General features: G+C 43.5%; 1 protein-coding gene across 4 annotated transcripts in view; it reads left to right on the forward strand.

Moving 5' to 3' along the window:
* The first annotated feature begins 1,250 nt into the window (after positions 1–1,250).
* Positions 1,251–20,854, forward strand: part of GABRG3 (gamma-aminobutyric acid type A receptor subunit gamma3) — a 569,219-nt gene continuing 549,615 nt past the window's right edge. For 3 of the 4 annotated variants that reach the window (XM_048858893.2, XM_048858908.2, XM_048858887.2), the window contains exons 1-2: positions 1,257–2,198; positions 6,778–6,926. In XM_048858893.2, coding sequence (XP_048714850.1) covers positions 2,146–2,198; positions 6,778–6,926 — 202 coding nt within the window. In that variant the 5' untranslated portion in view covers positions 1,257–2,145. Of the gene's footprint in view, positions 2,199–6,777; positions 6,927–20,854 lie in introns of all 4 variants that reach the window. The other variant, XM_048858899.2, reaches the window with a different exon arrangement.

Raw genomic sequence — 20,854 nt, forward strand, 5'->3', positions numbered from 1 at the left:
GATAATTGCAGATAACCTTTCAAATGAACATATCGCAAAAGAGGGCTCTTAACATAAATTAACATTTCAAAGCCCTACACTATGACATAAGCAGTATGGGGAATTTTAGAGCACTGAAAATGAAAATAAAGCTTCCCTTTGAACTTCTGATCCCTCTTGTTTCAAAGAACAGGAGGTTCCATAGTTTGCCTGGATTCCCCTGCTGGCGATATGAGGGAGATACAGATTTGATAACAGGTGATTAATAATAATTTGCATTCAATGTAATTAGATAAAGTCAACACATAAGAACTAATGTATAATAGGACGAATGAAACTATAGGTTCCAGAAATGTGCACCATTGAAAGTTAAGTGCCCAGATCACGGTGAATTTCCTTTAAGCTGTATCATTCCAATAATAAATAACTTCGGGAACAAAATCCTTCTAGTTATCTCTGCAGCTATTTTTAGACTTCACATTACAAGTTATTATGAGCACATGATTACACTTTAATATATAACTCTCTTTTTTATTTGGTTTCATTTTTTTTTCATTTCATTTTCATTTATGATCACTTAGAAGCCCTCGCGGGGGGGGGGGGGAGGAAGAAATTATGCCTGATTTACTTTCACAACAAAATGAATATATAATGTATTTTTATCAAGATTTCTTGTTTCTATATTTGTGTAATGTAAATCAAATCTTTTGACTGCTTTTGTTCTGTTTTCAAGGGAAGGTGGGTATTATTCGCCTGATACCTGAGAGATGCACAGACCTGAAGTAGTAAATAAAAAAATCATGTCCACGATATTTTTTAATCGCAGTGTGTTCAGGTCCAAGTTTCAGGTTCAGGTTCACATGCTGTTCAGGTCCAAGCTATTATGCGTGTTGGCTTGAAAACACTTTGGGTCAAACTTGCTTCTGAACACTTATTCCCTATGGCGGAGAATACATTATTTAGACGTACCCATGGCAAACGTATCAGAGACCTGGGGTGTTTACGGTACGTCTGTTGTAATATGCACCACCACCACCTACATCAATGATCTCAGTTCGCAGCTCTAAATAGTAACCCAGCCCACCCGGGGCCACAGTTCCCAAGTGCGGGTTGGGCTGGGGGCGGGTACGCCTGTCTGCACCACTAGGCAAAGCAAAGGGTTCCCGTGTTGGCCCCTACCCCGGAATTGTCTCCCAGAGGAGGGCAGATTCCGGCTGCACCGCGCACCCACCCACCCACCCACACACGCACACACCCGCTCCACGTCAAGTTGTGCCGGGGGGGGGGGATCTGAACCTCCCCGCCCCACGCTGGTTTCCATCCTTATAATTATTGCAACTGTCAGAGACCTCCCCGCGTGTGCCAGGAAACCCACAGCAACGGCTCGCCAGGCTGGGCTTGGGTCCCTCCTCGACCGTTGTTCAAACTCGCCACCGGGGACGCGGCCAGCCCAGCACCAGCAGCCGCGCCGGGGCTCTGGGGCAGAGCCCAAGCCTGCGGCTGGCGGTCATTTAACTGCCCCAGGGAGGGAGTTCCCTCTCCCTTCTCCCCCCTGCCTATCGGTACGGGAGCCGCGGGTGGGGGGAGGCGGGCTCTGCTGCTTTCGGGCCACGCCGGGGGTACCTGTGGGTCCGGGCCAGGGACCCAGAGGCTGGGGGCTGAGCCACCTCTCGCAGCCCCGCTGCGTCCGGGCTGGAGCGCGCCTGGCTGCGGGGCAGGGCCCGGGCTGAGGGGGGGTCTCCACTGGGGCGCTCCTGCCCCCCCGCCCCGCGCCTGCTGTCCTGGTGGTGCCTGGTCTCGCTCGCTGCTCCCCGCCGAAGGTGCCTGGCTAATACACCTCTGACAAGCAGGAGGGGCCGCTACCTTATTCCAGCCCAGTGACTGCCAGCGAGGGGAAGTGCTGGAGCTCCCCAGCACCTAACCCGCCCCTGGAGCTGGCTTTGCACTGGGAGCTGGGAGAGTCTCCTTGGGTGTGTGGCTTTGGGTTTTTGGAGCAGTGCAAAGGGGATATTCACACACACACACACACTCCCTCCCCCAAGCTAGAGCTGGGAATACAACAGGAGAGCGAGAGAATCCGAGCGGTATCCCATCGCCTCATTATTTTGCGTGTGAAAGTCCGGCATCATTTCTTCCGTCCTGCTGCACCTGGTACCTGCTCGGATCATGTCAGCTAAGCTTCTGGTGCTTTTCTTCCTCCTGGCAGTGTTTCAAGCCTGGTAAGTCTGCGCTGTGCAGCCCCTTCCCGTGTTTCCTCCCAGATGCTTCCATGTCATGTTTCTTGCTCATGCTGAAATATCATACGCACAGTTGGGAAAATACTTAGTCCGAGAGACACAGGAGGCTATTCCCCCCCCCTTTCTTTTGCCCCCGTTTTCCTCTGCACTATTTGTATTCTGCCTGCTCTGTAGTGTAGCTAAACTAGCTAGTTGCTATCAGCCCCCACCATCCCTCCTTTCACTGTCATTAGCCGTCACCTCGGACAGGTTTTTGTACTCAGGATTGTAATATAAGGCTAGAGAAACGGAGATCCTTAGGCTTCTGCCAGGGAGTTGGATAAAATCTCTCCGCTTCACCTGGGTCTGCGAAAAGTTTCCCCATTACTTCGCTTGTTCTGGAATTAGCCGAGCCCCGAGGGTTGCCAACTGGATTCTCTCTGCAGCTGTACCCACTTAATAGACATGGCGCGGTTCTTTTATGTACTATGCAGCGTGTGGCTTGGTCAAGAGTATCATTCAATCGGGGGGTTAGTCTTCAAAGTACCTGCCTCAAGGATTCAAGAAAGCCAAGGAAAGCAGGAGAGGGAAGGACGGGATGCTCTGGCCGGAGGCAGGTGAGCTCTGCCTAGGAAAAGGTAACTCAGACAAGCCAACGACCAAGTCACCAAAAGGCAAGCTTCACTAGTTCTGTCCCTGCAACGGATGCAAACAGGTCCTCTGAATTTCTTGCGATGGTGATTTTTTCGGCAAGATCAAAGCGGTTTTTATTGCCTAAATTTCTCCTCTGAGGTTATCCACGGGGAGGTTTTCTGTTGATAATAGCATGAAGGGGTTATGATAATACCTTAATAATTACACAACCATCCACTGGGGAAACGTCACTATGGAAATGTCATCCTGGCCCTCCGGAGATTGTGCACTTTGTAAGTCTGCCCCTCCTTAGTCTGCTGGGAGCTGATCTCCAGCAGACCCTTCCTCACAGGAACACCCCTTGTTCACTTGAGTTCTCAAATGAATTGGAGAACTGCAGGAGCAAGAGTTACTCAGGTGAGCAAGTGTTGCAGAATCGGGCTCTCCAAGGAAAGTTCAGGGCACTTAACCACTCCCAGGATCAAGCCCTTAGTGACAGAAACTCCCTCTTGGTAGATTATTATTAATCTGTAATATTTCGTGCAACACTTGAAAACGTAGGTGATTGGCCAGTTCTTACAACAGAGACCAAAGGTTGAGACCTAAGAGGAGAAAAACGGACATGAAGAACTCTTCAGAAAACTCTGATGAGGAGAGCTGGGGTAAATACCCTGTCGTTGACACGGCAGGTCTGGTGGGCAATCTGCACCGCGCATACTCTCAGTTTCAACTCCAACGTCCAGCCTAGCATTTCTCGCTGGCGAACTTTCTGGCAGACCCTTATGTCTCCCATGGACCGGCTGCTGGGAATGCTGCCAGCATCTCCCCTGAACACAGCACACTGAAGTGAAAAGGCGCAGACACACTGGGAGTTAACTTGCTCGCTTTCTCTCCCACGCACGCACACACTCAATCTCGTTCATAGTCATTTCCAACCTGAAATGCTGAATTCCTGATTACGTGGACATTCAGACTTTTTCTCTGTAAACCAAACCCTGGGGAGAGAGAGTGCTTCTCAAACCCCTTCTCCGCTCACCTCACTCATTCCCCGCAGACACAATTTTTCCTCCAACCTCCCCCACCCCAGCCCATGGTTACCTCATTGTTTATTACTGTCAGCTCTTCAGAGCAGATGGCAAGATCTAGAAACTGAGGCTCCAGGCAACTTTTACCCGTTAAAGAAAATGCCTTCCTATAGCATTTCAAGCTTCCTTCTCTGTTGTGTTTTTCTTGGGGAGTGCACCACGGTGTGGTTTGGTTTGCTCCTCTCACAGTAAAACCAAAAAAAAAAAAAAAAAAAAAAAAAAAAGCGAGTGTTACATAATAAGAACTTGGAGGGGCGACAGCTCTGCTTTCCATTTCTCAACATAGGAAGAAAGCAGCCCCTCTTTTCCTGTGGCTGTTGGAAAGTCTTGGAATATGGTTGTCTCTCTTGGGAGTGGGGACTAAGCAGTTTAGCTATGACAGTGCATCCTAAATACTTAGTAGGAGCCTATTGGTTTAGGAGCACATACATAAAGGTAATAAAAGTGCCTGTAAATATATACATAATGCACATCACTGTAGTTAGCATGAATTACTCTGAAAATTTAGGTACCTCTCCCAACCTCCAGTTGCAATCAAGCATCGAGAAGAAAACACAAACCTCCAGGATATAGCTTTCCGGGAAACTATTTACTGGAGGAAGAAGATTTAAAATATCTGGCAAGTGTTAGATTATTGTTGATTATGAGTTTTAAAGAAGCTAATATCTAAATTGTGAACCACTATACAAAATCAATGTGCTAGAATGAACATGGCCCTCATTTACACCCATGCAACCTGATTCCTTTAATGGAATAGCAAGGGTACAGCTCAGGACAGAATTTGCCAAAAGGCCTGGTTTTCATTCATAATTCACCCAACAATGCAGATCATTAATTGCTGGACCCAAGAAATGTGTATCTAAAAATAGAGAATGTTTGAGAATCATTCTGAAAATGTTGCATTACAAATATTTGGCTTATCAGGAGTCTGAAAGAAAAAAAAAAACCTTAGATTGAGTGACCGCAATGAGCAAGAGGAGCTGAAAGTTATAGCTTGTGCCCCAGGAAATAAAGTTTCATTATTTAAAATGCTTCCCTCTCCCACATTTAGTTCTATATCTTTCAGGCTTCATCCTACAAGTCTTCCACACATAGAACTCCCAGTAGCTCCATTTAGAAATAATTCTATATAGGCTTCACTTGAACAGGGAAAAAACTGCTCCCCCCCGCCCAAAAAACCCCCCTTTATATATGGTATATTCTTTGAAGGATTCAGAGAATGGTACCCTGAATAAAATCTTTATTCACTATGATAATTGTGGATGTTTTTCTATTTATACATGGTGCCCATCACAGACAATAAAAATAATAATCCACACCCCTCCCAAAGTACTCCTGAACCCACCAAAGAAGAAATACAAATAAATTCTAGACCTAATTCAACTCATCCCTTCATAAAAAGCCTGAGCAAAGAGTTTAAACTTGCAATGTGCCCCAGAAGATCAAGAAATTGGTACTGAAGGAATGGGAGAAAGCAAGTTTAAGAATCTATAGCCTTGTCTATATTTGGGGCTTGCACTGATGCGGCTTTACAGATAGCTCTAATCTGGGCAAATCTCTAATGTACATATGGCCTATGCATCTGATTCTCCACTGCTTTGCACCTTGCGTAGTCCTTCACACTTTGCAAAATGGGAGTAAAATTACACCAAATCAGAATGGCATATGCAAAGTAGAAGGCTATGGAGAATCAGGCCCAAAGTTTCACCACTGAGATCATCCTTCTTCCAGCTGCATATATGAAAATCTCATGAGAGTCTGTGTCCCAGATGTTCTCAAATGTGATGGATAAAGTAGATGCGGTCTCTCAGATATTGAAACCCAAACCATAAGACTTTAGAGATTCAAGTCAACATTTTGCATTGCACTAAGAAAGCAACTGGTAGGACAGATGAAAATGGATTCCCATGTGTGAAAACAGTACTGTATGTTCAGCCACATTCTGTGCTAGCCATAGGTGCTGGAATAAATTTTATAGTGGGGGTTCTGAGAGCCATTAAACCAAACTGTAAACTCTGTATATAATGGAAACCACTTCAAGCCAGGGGGTGCAGCTGCACCTCCCGCACTCTTAGTTCCAGCACCACTGGCACTAGCTAAAGTTTCTGGACAATTATTAGTTGTCAACTTATTTTAATGCTTTAGTCACGTAACAAAGATAATCTACCTCTTGTAGAAAGAGGAATCTTAGCTCCTGAAATGCCCAAAATAGAGAACTATAAAAACAGAATGGCTTGGACTCTGAGATTCAAAGAGACTTATGCAACATATTTATGTACTTGTGATAATTCATATTACATTCAAGAAGTATCTTCTTAATTCTAACCCTTGTAATGCATTAAGTTCTGAAATTAAAAAAAAACATTGATAGCGTAATAATTTATTAATAGAATGAAATGATCAGGAAGTATTAAAAGAGCTGAATTTTTAATATTCTTATTAGCCTGCTGTGCAAGAGATGAATCAGCTGTGTTGAAGGAGTCAGTATAATACTACAGGATGTTTACCCACCTTAGAATTCTGTTACCAGTTACCCAGTCACCAGTGAGTTACCAGTTACCTATCAGTTAATCTGCTGATTTTTCAAAAAAAGTGATCTAGTCTGCTCCCTGCATTAATCCACAGATTGAAGTTCCTGTGAGAAATCAGTGGTGTGAGATGGATTATATAATTATTTTCAGTTCGTGCCCCTTACAAGGTCTCTTTCACTTCTGGCAATAAATGCCTCCTTTAACAAAATACTTCTAAAACTAGATAGCTGAAACAGAATAAAGAACCCAAACTTCTTGAGTGCCTGTTGAGATTTAGTTAATGTAAATTCAGATTTTATTTATGTAACATAACATTTTATTTTTGTATTGCAGTTCCAGAAAGGTTGAAGAGGATGAATATGAAGATGTAACAGGCAACCAGAAATGGGTATTAGCTCCAAAAACTCAAGACACAGATGCGACTCTCATATTAAACAAGTTGCTGAGGGAATATGACAAAAAGCTACGGCCAGACATTGGAAGTGAGTCGTCTGTTTCTTTCTGTAGAAAAGATACACCAATATCTAGATAGAAATATTTTGTGTTTCTATTAATGATGGGCTTGATTTGCAAAGATAAGATCTGGATCCAAACTTTGACGAAGTTCAGGAATGTTCAGGTCCAGGCTTTTGGTTCAGGCTCAGTTCTAATGTAGGTATTCAATCCTAGCATTTTATAGCAATTTACAAATACTAATTCTCACAGCACCCTTTGGAGGAAGCTTAACATGATTAGAGCTGTTTTACAGAGGGGAAGTTTGGTGGACAGAAATATTAAATGGCTTGTCCAGGATTATATGACTGGTCATTGGCAGAGTCAGGAATATATTTATTTCCATTTGAGTACACAAGACAAAAAAAGCTCTCTGTGTATCCTGACAAATGATTAAAACAGCAGTCCGCAAAACCAACAAAAACAGCAACAGAAGCCCAGCGGACTCATATCCAGCCCCCTTCCAACAGTGCTGTATAACTAAATAAGTTCCCTTGCCAAGGGGCCTCCTGCAGCTCACAAGGAGGGGGCTGGATTTGCCTCCGAGAAGATGAAAGGGCAACTTGTGGGGGGTTTCCTAAATCTTCCAATCAGAAACCAGGGGAAATGTCTCCCGGGTGATCAGATGGAATGTGGGAGTCTAGTGGCAATATGGATATGTGATGGGAATTGGAGTAGATAAGAACCAACAGATATCTTTCTATAATCAATTCCTTTGACTCATTTGCCTGTATACAGCAAGACTTTTTTCTTCCATAACAATATCATATATATATATATATATAGTTCTAGCTCCCATTTTACCATCCCTTATGGTTATGCACACTTTGAGAGAGAGAGATAAAGAGTTAATTTATCTTTTTAATTTTCCTCCCCTCATGTATAGGTAGAGGACCAAACACGGTGAGGGAATTAACCTAAAATGCCCAACGGTGCATGCTCTACTATTGATAGATTTTTACAGAGAAATCAGGGAGACAATCTTTACCCCTGAGTACAAACAGAAATGCAGTGACAGCAAGTGTATTTAACGTACCCTCTAGAAGTTCTCTGTTTTGGTCAGTTTAGAGATGAGTAGGAGCTCCCTGTGCTCAGTCCTTATTGTAATAACAAGTGCCAACCAGCTAGGCACTAGTACAATTCTAATAAAATCTACCCCATACTACTAGAATGTCTCCACATAGAGCTCTTTAATTAGTAATTACAGGGATATTTCCATCATGTTGGAAACGAGCATAACTGATAGAAGTTTGTGCTTGTACTGTACAGCAACAGTTCATCTTTCCATCTCCCTAATTTGCTAGACTGGTTTCAGCAAATCTTTAATACCCGCTGGAATCATGTTCTTCCGAGCTGCAGCAGGAACAAGTTTCCCAGCCATCAGTAACATCAAGAAATGTTGGGACTGATAGTTCAGTTTGCTTTCTACAACCTGTCCTCAGATCACTAACTTTGGAGATAAATCATTTCTCCGACACAGACCCGAATGAACAGGATAAACGATGATATGCTTCTGGGGGGGTGAGATAATAATTCAGAATCGGGGAGTGAGCCTCCATAAGATTAGTAGTGGTCATATATTTTCTCCAACACTGAAAAGGTCATTTATTGCCAAATAATTCCCATTATCTCTCCCCCTAAACAGTCACAAATCTTGTTTTCGATAAAGTAGTTGCATTACACAGCATGGGATAAAGCATTTACAGTTCTGGATTCTGTCAATTGAGTTTATGTATTGGGTTCTCATAATTTCAGTCCTGCAATGAAGTACTCCCTGACCATTAATTAACTTACCCTCCCACCAGCCCTGTGATGAAGGGAAGTAATATTGCTATTTTACAGATGAGGCACTTGCCCAAGGTCAAACAAGAAGCCTGAGGGAGGATCAGATATTGAACCCAAGCCTCTGCATCCCAGGCCAGTACTGCAATATCACCCCTTCCTCTCCCATAGAGCACAGTCATGGGTGGCTTTACTAAGCCAGAGCATACAAAGCTCCTAATGTCAAAGTGTGTGAACTAAGGAAAAGAGCTAAGCTAAATTTTCTCTTAAGAGCTTCCAAAGATAAACATTTTGCTTGAGATAGATAAATGTAGTATATTAATCCTCCTACCTTAACTGTGGTATCTGTCTCATAAAGGCATCAGGGGGTAAAATGCATTAGACATCATGGGGCATAAAAGAGAAAGCACACAGTTTGGAATATTAAGAAAAAATTGGAGTTACATAAGATACTGACAGGTTTCAGAGTAACAGCCGTGTTAGTCTGTATTCGCAAAAAGAAAAGGAGTACTTGTGGCACCTTAGAGACTAACCAATTTATTTGAGCATAAGCTTTCGTGAGCTACAGCTCACTTCATCAGATGCATACTGTGGAAACTGCAGAAGACATTATATACACAGAGACCGATGAAGTGAGCTGTAGCTCATGAAAGCTCATGCTCAAATAAATTGGTTAGTCTCTAAGGTGCCACAAGTACTCCTGTTCTTTTTTTGATAAGATACTGAATATACCACTGGGTCGAATACAATGTTCAGTATACAAGCGGAAGTTAAACTGACGATAGACACAGAGTTAAATCTGTACTGGGGTACAACAGACTACTACATCAGGGGCTTTTCATTTGTTCAACATTTCCTATGTTTAATGGAGCAGTGGCTACTCACCATTCTATGCAACTTTGCTCTCTACTTGGTTATTCCAGTTCTTTACACCAAGGCCAAGATTTTTGATAATAGAGCCCTAAAATTAGGCTCTTTAATAGGTGGTCTGATTGTCAAAAGTGCTAAGTACCCAATAGGTCCCAGGGAAGTTAATGGGAGCTGCTGGTGGTCTGAATTTCAAAAGTGCCAGACAATGTCTTCAGGGACCTCTTTAGGTGGACTTTGGCACCTAAACTTGGGCACCCATATTTGAAATTCTCATTCCAAAAGCAGAGGGAGAAGAGGATTGTAAGTGGAAGAAGGTTATGTGTGTGTGATTGGCACAGCATAAAGCTCATACAGTGAAATGATCTATGGTCTTATACTCTGCCCATGGGCTCTGAGTTCCCACATGACATATTTCAAGTGTTTTAATACTCAAACTGTCACATTGCATCCCAGCCAGGAATAACGCCCTTATTAAGTGACCTGCAGGGGATCTAAATGCACAGGAGGCTAACACTGCTGGAAAATGTGGCAAAGTCACTATCTTTCCAAACCCACCCTCAGAGCTGTCAGACAGGACAACATGTCTGCAGGCACTGGATCTAGGTGAGGGGAAGTGTCTGACGCAGGCATTAGGCAGAGGTGCTACAGGGCATCACCTCTCTGATGCTTTTACAGGAGGTATCTAAATCAAAGGTACCTCTTGGGACTTCATAATAAAAGCAATACTGTACTAGTGGTACATCTGACCCTAGTCTCCTATTGCTGCACACTTGGGCGAGGTTTAAGCATCACAGCTTCCAAAGGTTTGGGTTTTAACTGTTGTATTTGACAGTTTTCCCATTATGTCAGAGCAAAAATTATTTTCTGAATAGAAAAAAAGAACACATCCTAAATTAACAGTTTATAGCAGAGGACTGATAAAAATGTCTAGCATCTGGGCCACACACTTACTCCTAGCCACAGTCATGGGACTAACAATACCTGCTCTGGGGCAAGTTATTGGTGCAAACAGTACCAAGCTTAAGGAGCAGGATGCCTTGGCTCTTACCTGGAAAGTGCCTCCACCGTGCTTTGAAGCCTCTCCCACAGCTGCTCAAGGGCCTGCTCCAAATCCCACTAAAATCAAAGGAAAACCTCCCATTTACTGCAGTGGGGTTTGCATCAAGCCCTAACGGCTAGAGTCACAAAGGGACTTAGGCACTACAATGCTTGGTATCCCTTGGTATCCTGCTGCCTAGTGGAATTCCCAGTCCCAAGCTCGGTAGCCAGGTTCCCCAGGCATTGTGTGGGGAGAGCTGGGCCTCTAAAAATGGAATTCACTGAAGCCAGCAAGCTGATTTCTGCCATTAGGCACTCACAAACTAAATCCTGAGGCTGCTGAGTTGCTTGGCACCCCAGTTCATGCCTAAGCCCTGGTAGGATTGTCAAACTAGGCATTTCCCCATCTACCTTGCTTGCAGGGCTTGAGTCAATAGGCAGATTCTGAGCATACCTAATCCTCACAAAGGATGATAGGGGATGAGAAGTTTGGGGGCTGGCTGGCATGTGTGTCCCACCATTATACCCAATAGTCAGGGCACTTACCTGGGATGTGGGAGATCAAGTGCAAAGCCCTAAACTGCCTCATGTGGACCCTCCATCTCCCAGGCAGGTGCCCTAACCACCAGGCTATGATATAGTTCGGGGGGGCTCCCAGTCCCTCCTCTTGAAGCTGTTCCACTCTCACTGTTCATTAATGGAGGGACTTGACACTGACTCACCCCCATCCTAGTGCCCTCACCTTGGCACTATTGGTTATAATGGATGGTGGCTCTCTTAACAAGAAAGGGCTGATTTGGCTCAGGTGCCTAACTCCAGGAGAGGGTTCACATCTGTGAATCCTGATCAGAGACTGGTACCTCCTTCTGGCCTGTTGGTTAGTTCCCTAAATCCCTTGGGGAATCTGGGCCGTAAGCACCACCTCTTCCTTAGCATTTCATTCCTGGCTAGCTTAGGTGGCTCCCTGCTCAGCATTCTGACATCCCTTTCTTAGCATCTAACTCTTCCCAGACAATGCATAGGGAGCCTAGATGTCTAACTCAGGGCTGTCAATTCCATGCATAGGAGTTAGGCATTGCCACACTGAACACTGCAACACTTAAATCCCCTTTGAGACTCTAGCCCAAGTGCATATCTGGTTATGGAGTAAGGTCAGACCTTACCAGAGGAACAGGATTTTCCCCAACATACAGGATTAAGCTCTGACATTTAGTTTGAGTATAAATATTGGCCCTAATATGAGTTAACTTCATATTTGTTTATCTAACAACAAGTGAAATAACTGACAAAGCAATAGGCCACGGAGTGAGATTTACAATAATGCAGCCTGAAATCCAGACAGCCTAAACCTCACTTATACCCCATTAATTGGTCACATTTTGTCATTCCCATAGAGGTTTTTAATCAAACAAGACTAACTTGCCTACTAATATAGCTAATATTTTTAAACACCAAAGAAACTCAGTAGCACATGACAAAATATATGCCCTTTGAAATTAGTTTATTTTAATGTCACTTTATTTCCCAACCATCTTATGTCCAGTTTAGTCCATGACTGGTTTTCAGTTTTTAGAAGGGTCTGGAAAAATGAAAGAACAGGAGTACTTGTGGCACCTTAGAAACTAACACATTTATTTGAGCATAAGCTTTCGTGAGCTCACTTCATCGGATGCATCTCTAAGATGCCACAAGTCCTCCTTTTCTTTTTGCGAATACAGACTAACACGGGTGCTACTCTGAAACCTGGAAAAATGAAGCTAGTTTTATTATATTGTTTAGATCTCATTTTTACATGTAAAAAGTTCATCTTGGACACACATGCAGAGATCAGAGAAGGCTTCATTGCTTCAGAAGTACAATTTGTTACACCTTACAGGGAGAGTCACTGTGTTCTCTGAAGTAATTTTATATCTAGAAGATAACATGCTGTCTGTTTCTTTTATGGTTGGTGAAAGTCATACAAGGGAGAAACTTCACATAATAGGACTTGCTCAGTATGCAGTGGGACATGTAGTGCTCCTCCCCAACCACAGGACGTCTGTGTGGGCAGGAGGAGAGAGTGAGGGGCAAAGGAAGGATGAGAATAAGAGATAAGAGGAAAGGGATGCGAGAGGACAAGAGAGAGAAGGTAAGGACAAAAAAAAAAGAGAAACTGTGGATGTTGCAAGAAAGAGAGGAGATTGAGAATGGTGTGAGGGGAACAGGGGCAGGCAGAAGAGAAGATAGTAGAGAGAGCACCTCCAAGTGAGAAAGGAGGATGGGGGAGGAGCATCTCATCACCTCTCCAAATTTACAACATAGAGGTGTCCCATAACATTTGACAGTAACATTCGCTCAAACTGTGTATGTTTTTAACATTGACCCACAGAAAGGTCCCTGATGCACCCAGACTTGTGGCTTAAAAAAGCAAATTGAGCCTCTTGCTATGAGATCTCTTTCCTCTCTCCAGAGCCCTTAGCCTCCCATCCATTTCTAACACTGCAGTAATGACTATCTAGTGCTACCTGCCAGGGCGATGTAGCTGGACCCTCATGAGGGCCTATGCATCTTCCATTCTTCCCCCTCACCTGAGGCCACTGTACATTTATAAGAGTTGTAGGTGATTCTTTTCACGTCTACTTCTTCACCACTGCTGATGAGACCACAGGTTTCTCATGATTACTTTGATGTCATCTCGAGTACCTGGTGTTTCTATAGCCTGAAAAATAATATTACCTCTCTTGACTTGAGCAGTTAACCAATATATGGGGTCCTACAGGTTGTTTCTCTTAGGAGGAGAAGTTGATGCTGGAGTTAGGTATTTCTTTGATACAACCCTGTTTATTTACAAAGAATGTACATTGAACAAAGCAGAAATCAAACATCAGAAGACAGTCTCTTTGCTTATAATTCCAAGCCTCTTTCAGACCAGCACTCTACCCCAAAAGGTCTCCCTCGCTAGGGTTTTTCTCAGGCCTACACTCCCAGTGGTTGTCCTGATGTCACCTTGGCTTTCTGCTGCTTCTCTGTCAGCTTCTCTGGTGCATCTCTTCTCACACAAAGCTCCACCAAAAACAAAACACATTCTTCCCACAGTGAAACCCCTCTCCACACATAGCTCAGATGTGGCCTGTAGTTTGGGTAGTAGCTCTTCTTGTTTCAGTTCTCTCATTCCATAAATGAGCTTAATGGTTTTGTATATTTTGCATGGATGAAGGGTTGCTGTTACATCCACCAGCTTCAAGGAGATTTCACTCAAATCCCAGGACAGCAATAACATCAGCGGGAGTGTTAAGTGTGCTACTGTGTGCAGAAAAATCTTTGAATTCGTAGATGGAACAGAAACCACGGAGGACTGATGATATGGCACCCCCAAATTATAAGAATGTCCAAATGTTCTGTGGTCTGCTTGAATCTTCTTTGGGGCAGAGGGGAACCCTGTCTGGGAAACAGCTTGAAGAGAGATGGGGAGAATGGTCAGTAGGAATGGAGGGAGAGGAGATCTAGGATAAAAAACCCAAGCATTTACACCTGTGAAGAGCAAATCTATAACACTATTCTGGGTTTCTATGACACCACACAAGCTCCCTGAACTCTTGTTTCACCTTTTGTCTCAGGTCAGAAAAAAATCTTCAACAGCATTATTGGTTCTTTAATGCTCATACACTCAAGTTATTCTACATATGGGCCAATGATTTCTGTCAACAAAGCTTCTTACAAATTTAAGAAGCTTATATAACTATTAGCATACACCCCTATAACTATTAGCAGACAACCTTCATAAAACCCAATGGACTTCAGTGGGCCACTGTGCAGGCACAATTCTGTGCACATGCCGTCAATTGCAGGATGGGAGTCTTATGTCCTAAGCCAGCAAACACTTGTGCTCATGCTTAACTTTCCTCAAGTCAGTTGAGCTGCCCACGTGAGTAAGGGTAACCACATGCAAAAGAAATACATAAATAATAAGACCTAGCTCTTATGTACGCATTTGCAGGACTGGAGCCTTATTCATGGCTCCTGTCCAGAGATAAACCTTTCTTAGAAGAACTAAGGGGCTCTAAACCCTCCACTCTGAAATGGAGATTAGAACATATCTCCTCATTACATTAGTGAGCAAGATTGCCCATTCCGCACTCAGTCTGGGCTGTAAAGTGGGCATGTAATTTTTCTGTTATGTTGAAGTATGAATGAAGACACTGAATGGATTTTTCCCCTAAATGTTTCCCTCTCTTTAAAAAAAATGTAATGCAAGGAAAATGAATTACATGTTTTACAAACTATCAAATGACAATTACTGCTATACATAACAGGAATCAGATCTGCCCAAATGGGAGGAAATAGAAGACCTAACAGACACAGACTGTCTGTAAGAGTCTCTCTGATTAGTGACAATGGGTAGGCACTTCTCTACGAGCCTAGCACTTTCACCGGAGGAAAAACAGATCTGAGCAGAAAAGAAGGGCTTGCAAGATGGGAGTTATTTTCTGGCATGTATTAAACAGTTGTTGTTGTTTTAAATTACAATACTGTTTATATGTTAATTTGAGGGATTTTTTATGGGGCCTTCCTTCTTCTGTAAAGGAGACACTAGCAGGGAGGAAAGCCCTGATCCTGCAGTCAGGTGTAAGCCCTGTGGCCAATAGGATACTCTGTGAGCTCCAGGGTCCGTATGTGTGGATTCACATGCAGGACTTGGTAGACATTTATCCACATGCTTAACTTCTATTCACCTTCTTAAAATTTCTTTGCTTAAAACTCTAAAGCTGACAGGAGACTTATATGAAATAAGAGATTATGATTATCCTGTTGAAGGAATTACCTAACAGATAATCAGGATAAATAGCAGCCTGATGTTTACTACTAGACCCAGGCTTCTCACTACTCATGTAGCTCCCAGCACGCCTATGCAAGACAAGACATCCTTGTTTTTTTAAATCAGCCTTCTTTATAGACAACCCATTATCCACCACCCACCCAAGTGTAGTAAAGCCTTCTTCTTCATTCATTCATTTAGAAGTAAGCTATATGTGATGCAAGAACTAGAAGTGTTCACATTTTTCATGCAAACCGCTTTTTGGCAAAATGGCAGAATGGCTTTTTCGTCAAAATGGAAATTTCTATGGGAAATATTTATAGTTTAAAAAAAATCAGGTTTTTGTAAATGAAATCTTATTGTCATCATTTTTTTTTTGTGGGAACAAAAACCATTTCCTGACCAACTCTAACAACTCTCACCATATTTTAATACAAAGAATATTTCTTAAAACCACATTCACCAATTTTCTCAGTCACATACTAGTATTCCAGCAACAAAATGACTTACCCCAGCCCAACTAGGGAACTACAGTTTGCAGAACACCATGGCCTCGATTCATAAAGGAACTTAGGTATGCAACACTCAGCATCACTATGCCGAATGTTTAGGCACTTCAAAAATTGGTGGAATTCACAAAGCCTGTAACATGTGCCTACACTCCCTATACAATGAATGGGCAGGGAGAGGGACCTAAGAATGGGATTCACAAAAGCCGGCACATAAAGTGGCTCTTCACCTTAAGTATCCAATAGGAGATGCCAAGGCAAGCAGGGTGCCCTAAGCTCAGATTGTTCAGCACCTACGTCCAGGCTGGAGGGAGGCACCTCCCTCTTCTTGGGAGTCTCAGCTGCAAACACTCTCTTGGCCTATGCTTGTTGTTGTTAGCCCTCCCACATAACTTTTAGCCTAGTGCTTAGGGTACTCACTGGGGATGTGAGAGATCCCCAGTGCAACTCCCCCCTCCACCTCAGGAAGAGAAGAGATTTGAACATGGATCTAAGACCTCTCACTTGAGTGCCCTAACCACTGGGATATAGAATGGGGCAAGGGGCTCCCTCCATCTCTCCTGTTGAAACCATTCCATTGTGGATAAATAATAAGAGTCCTTAAGATAGCCAATGGGAAATGCTGACCAGAGAGGTGTGTACTAAGCCTTGCCCCTCTCTGAGTTCATCACCTAAGTCCAGGCTGCAAAGAGGCACCTATTTCTGCTAGCAAGTCATGAATTGGGGGGAACATAAGTATTTGGTTCCCTCCCCTAAATCATGTTTGCGGCCCAAAAGAATACAGCTGGGAGAAGACTCCCCCTTATAACCTGTTGCCGAGTGCAGAGGTCCTCAAACGTCATTGCACCGTGACCCCCTTGTGACAACAAAAATTAATACACAACCCCAAGAGGGGAGACCGAAGCCTGAGCCCATCTGAGCTGCACAGCCCCGGGTGGAAGAGAGGGAAAAGCGAAAGCCCAAGGGATTCAGCTGCAGGCAGGGGACTTTGGCTTCAGCCTTGGGTGGTGGGGCTTAGGCTTCGGCCTGGGAGGTGGGGCTCAGACTTTGGCCCCAGGCCCCAGCAAGTCTATCACCAGCCCTGGCGACTCCATTAAAACGGCATTGCGACCCACTTTGGGGTCCCAATGTACAATTTGAGAACCCCTGGCCTTGTGGACAGGGTACTCACCTAGGATGTAGGAGATGTCTAGCTCAATTCCCCACTCCTCCTGTGGGGGAGAAGGGATTTGAACAGGGATGAATCAACCAACTCTGGACTACAGAGTCATTCTAACTCTAGCCCACTTAATATTTAAATGAACATTTAATTAAAAATGGAACACCTTCAACAAGAAAAATGGAGGGAGACCCATATCGGAATATTTGTAGTCTTGTGGTAATTCCCCCTAGGCATGCCTACCAGATCAGGCTCCAGCATGCAATCTTCCCCCAGTTTGTGAATAGTTCTGTGGCTTAGGCAGGAGACAGGCATCTGAGTGCCTAGAACGAGGCCGCAGTGTGCATGCTCAGGTGGGAGATAGGGACGTGTGAACGTGTCCAGAAGCAAAAACTTAGGTGCTGACTGACTTTAGGTGCCTAAAGGGTTAGGTGGCAGCCAAGCAGGAGTTTTGTGAATCTCAGTGATGTCTAAAAATGGGACTTAAGTTCCTTTGTGGATTGCCCCTAAAGCTACTAGTTAGAGGTTCCTATGGCTCACAGCCATCATGCATGGGTGTGGGGGTTTCATGTTTTCTAGCACTTGGCCAAAGATTTAAAAGGGATCAGTTCTTGCCACATGCAAAGGTGGTCTTGTGTACCTGAGATAGTTTATCACCTTGTTTTATTATCGCTTTTCTTCACAAGAGCTGGTTTTATACGTTGTAATTAAAAAATTACAAGTGGGCAAGGAATTGACTTCAAGGAAATTCATTCATGAATCAATTTTAGCTGAGAAAAAACAAGAATGGATTATACTGATTTTACAAATATAGTTCATGAGGGCTGTCTCAAACATGGGGACAATGCTATCTTTAACTAGCAAATTTGAGTCTCGTCCCACTTATGCTAGCATTGGTGTTGGTGGAGCTAGGTAGACAGTCCTACAAGGGCAGGCTCTCGAGTGCTCAAGGCCTTATGTTTGTGTTGTTTTGTTTTGTTTTTTTTTTAAAGACTCACCACCTCATTCCACCACTGTCTGGGTTCCCATCTCCTTTGCACAGACACTAGCCCCCTGGCTGCCTCCTCCATTCCCTTTGTATAGTTGAGCCTTCACAGTTTCTGGTACTCATCCCTTGGGTACCCATGAGTCCCAACCAATGTGCTCCATTTAAAAGTAAAAATGTTGGCCCCACAAACTCAACCTGGATTATTCATCCAGTTGCATTCTTTCCTCCCCCTTTGCCTTTTCATGACTAGTAGGAAAGGTTCTGCAGGCAGAAATAGCCCCTTAGCCAGCTGTGCAACTCCCATTTGCCTTTAGTGGGTTTGCACAAGTGTAGCTAATGGAAATTGGTAAGATATTCTGTTGACGATGTGCAAGGAGGAATCAGATCCATCTCTGTCACTCTTTGCTGTGCTGGCTTCACAAGGATTTACAGGGAAAAAAAGAATTTAAATACATCTGATTGTAACTAAAGTAAGCAGTTTCTGAAGACACACAGAGAGCAGATCTGTTAACGGAGAAGACAGCACTTTTACTAAGTCAGTCTTTAGACTAGAACTGCATTTTAAGCACTATACAAATTATAATCTTTACTGCTCAAACTATATTGGAGTCTTTCCTCAGCCTGTTCAGCCTTCCTGGAGTGCCAAACAAAAATGCACCCTGAAGTGCACTACAAACTACTGCTTCTGTTTGGTTTGCCTCGATTTCTGTCAGCTGCTGATTGCCAGACCTGATTCTTTAAATCAGCTCCAGCTATGCCATCCCAGACATAATGGTAGGGAGCTGCTGACTGCATCACAGATCAAAATATTTTCTAGATCATATTGGAGAGACAGCTTTGTCATATCTCTGTTGGAGCAGATAAAATTATTACTAATCACTGCTAGGCTTCTCTTGGGGCCTCCTATGACAAAGACAGACGACACTGAGGCGTCCCCTACAAGGAAGCAAGAAGACGTGAGTTGTCAATCCAGGATCACATATACACCCCAGTTCTCCCAATTCCTCCGTTCTCCCAATTCCATCCAGTCATCCGATGAAGTGAGCTGTAGCTCATGAAAGCTTATGCTCAAATATATTTGTTAGTCTCTAAGGTGCCACAAGTATTCCTTTTCTTTTTGCAATTCCTTCTAGTTACACTTCTAGAGCAAGCAAGTGTGTAAGTACTAGAGATGCTATTGTCACGCTATCTGGAGTGACTCAGGAGCAAGAGTGCCAACCCCAGGGCAGACTGTTAAGAAGCAGGGCAACAACCTTAAACTGATGGTATGTTCTATAATTAGAGTTCACCAACCCAGTCATAAATGTGAACTCCCAAAGCACTATAATAATCTTACCATGGAGCCACAGACAGTCCCCTTGGACATTCCTGTCTATCTTGCCACACAGGCAAGCTTGGCTATCTGATATGATCCCTTACACCAAAAATCACAACAATATTCAGGTTACTCCCAGTCCCGAAGGACCAGTCACTTACCCCTGATCAATTGTATCTGAGATCTCAAACCAAACACAACACCTGTAGCTAGTCCTGTAATAAATTAAAGATTTTATTAACTAAGAGAAGAAATGTTATTTACAAGATTAAAGAAAGTAACACACACACACTCAAATAAGTATCACTCCTAACTTTCAACAGATAATAGAAACTTCTATCATAAATAGACTCTATATGTCCTTTGGGGCTAACCCAGCCAAAAACAGCCAAGGGGTCTTTTGCTTATGCTTGGCGATTCTTGCCCCTTTACAGTCCAAGCAGCAAAGAGAACCGAGTTTCTCCTTGTCAGGGATTTTTATTCCCTTCACCTCAGAGCCCAAACTGATGGAATGAGTTCATATGCAGTTCTCCCCTTCTTAGAGTGAGTGAGGAATGCAATCAACAAGGTCTCTGTCCTTTGATGCTACACAATGGCTCCTTTGTTTTCAATGGGCCTTTTTTTGTGCAGGGCGAGTACTTTAATTAATGCTTTTTTCCTGTTTGGTGAGTTACACAATTAGAGGTTTACAATGCAAACGTTTGCTATCGCTCTATAACATGGTATACAGATTAGTATACAGAGAGTAATGCATGAAGCATCCTACAAGCCATTCATAAGGTCTAAACACTAAACACATTCTTATCAACTTAACATCTATTTTAACACAGGTAAGCCAGACAGTTTTTCAGCTATGCATCTGTCAGTGTTCAGTGAGGCCGGGGGCCTTGGCATGAGCTGGGACCTGGTCTGCCAGCATCACAGATATCAAGAGGAATCTTCATGTTGGAAGAAGAGAGGGATTTAAGATGGGTTTTTTAATATAACTATTACAGTAGCACTTAGGACCCATAGCTCCATTGTGTTAGGCACTGCACAAACACAGAACAAGATGGTTTCTTTCCCAAAGAGCTCGCAGTCTATGCAAAGTAGTGGAGAAAGAGAGGACTATGCCTAAAACAGGCATAATTACCTCTTGGAAGACTAACCCTTTGAACAGGGTGGGGGAAGGGAAAGGAATAAAAGCTGTCTTCTCTCCTGCAAGGAGTTGAAAACATAGCATGTGGCAGCCATTTAGGGTGCAGGAGGGAGTGAATGGAAAGAACACAAGTGCCATTTGTGCTCCCTGGATAATTCACATTCCCGGGCACTCCTGGAAAGGTGGCTAGAGTGTGGGATAGAACCAGATTTAAATAGGAACAACCGGAGAATCTTGGAGGGAAGAAAGATGGATTTCCCAGCCACCCCATGCAGAAGCTTTGCTGCCTGGGATCCCTAACCAACAATGGTAAAACCACCCCCA

Source organism: Caretta caretta, chromosome 1 (genome assembly GCF_965140235.1).
Source record: "Caretta caretta isolate rCarCar2 chromosome 1, rCarCar1.hap1, whole genome shotgun sequence".
NCBI classification, from domain to species: Eukaryota; Metazoa; Chordata; order Testudines; family Cheloniidae; genus Caretta; species Caretta caretta.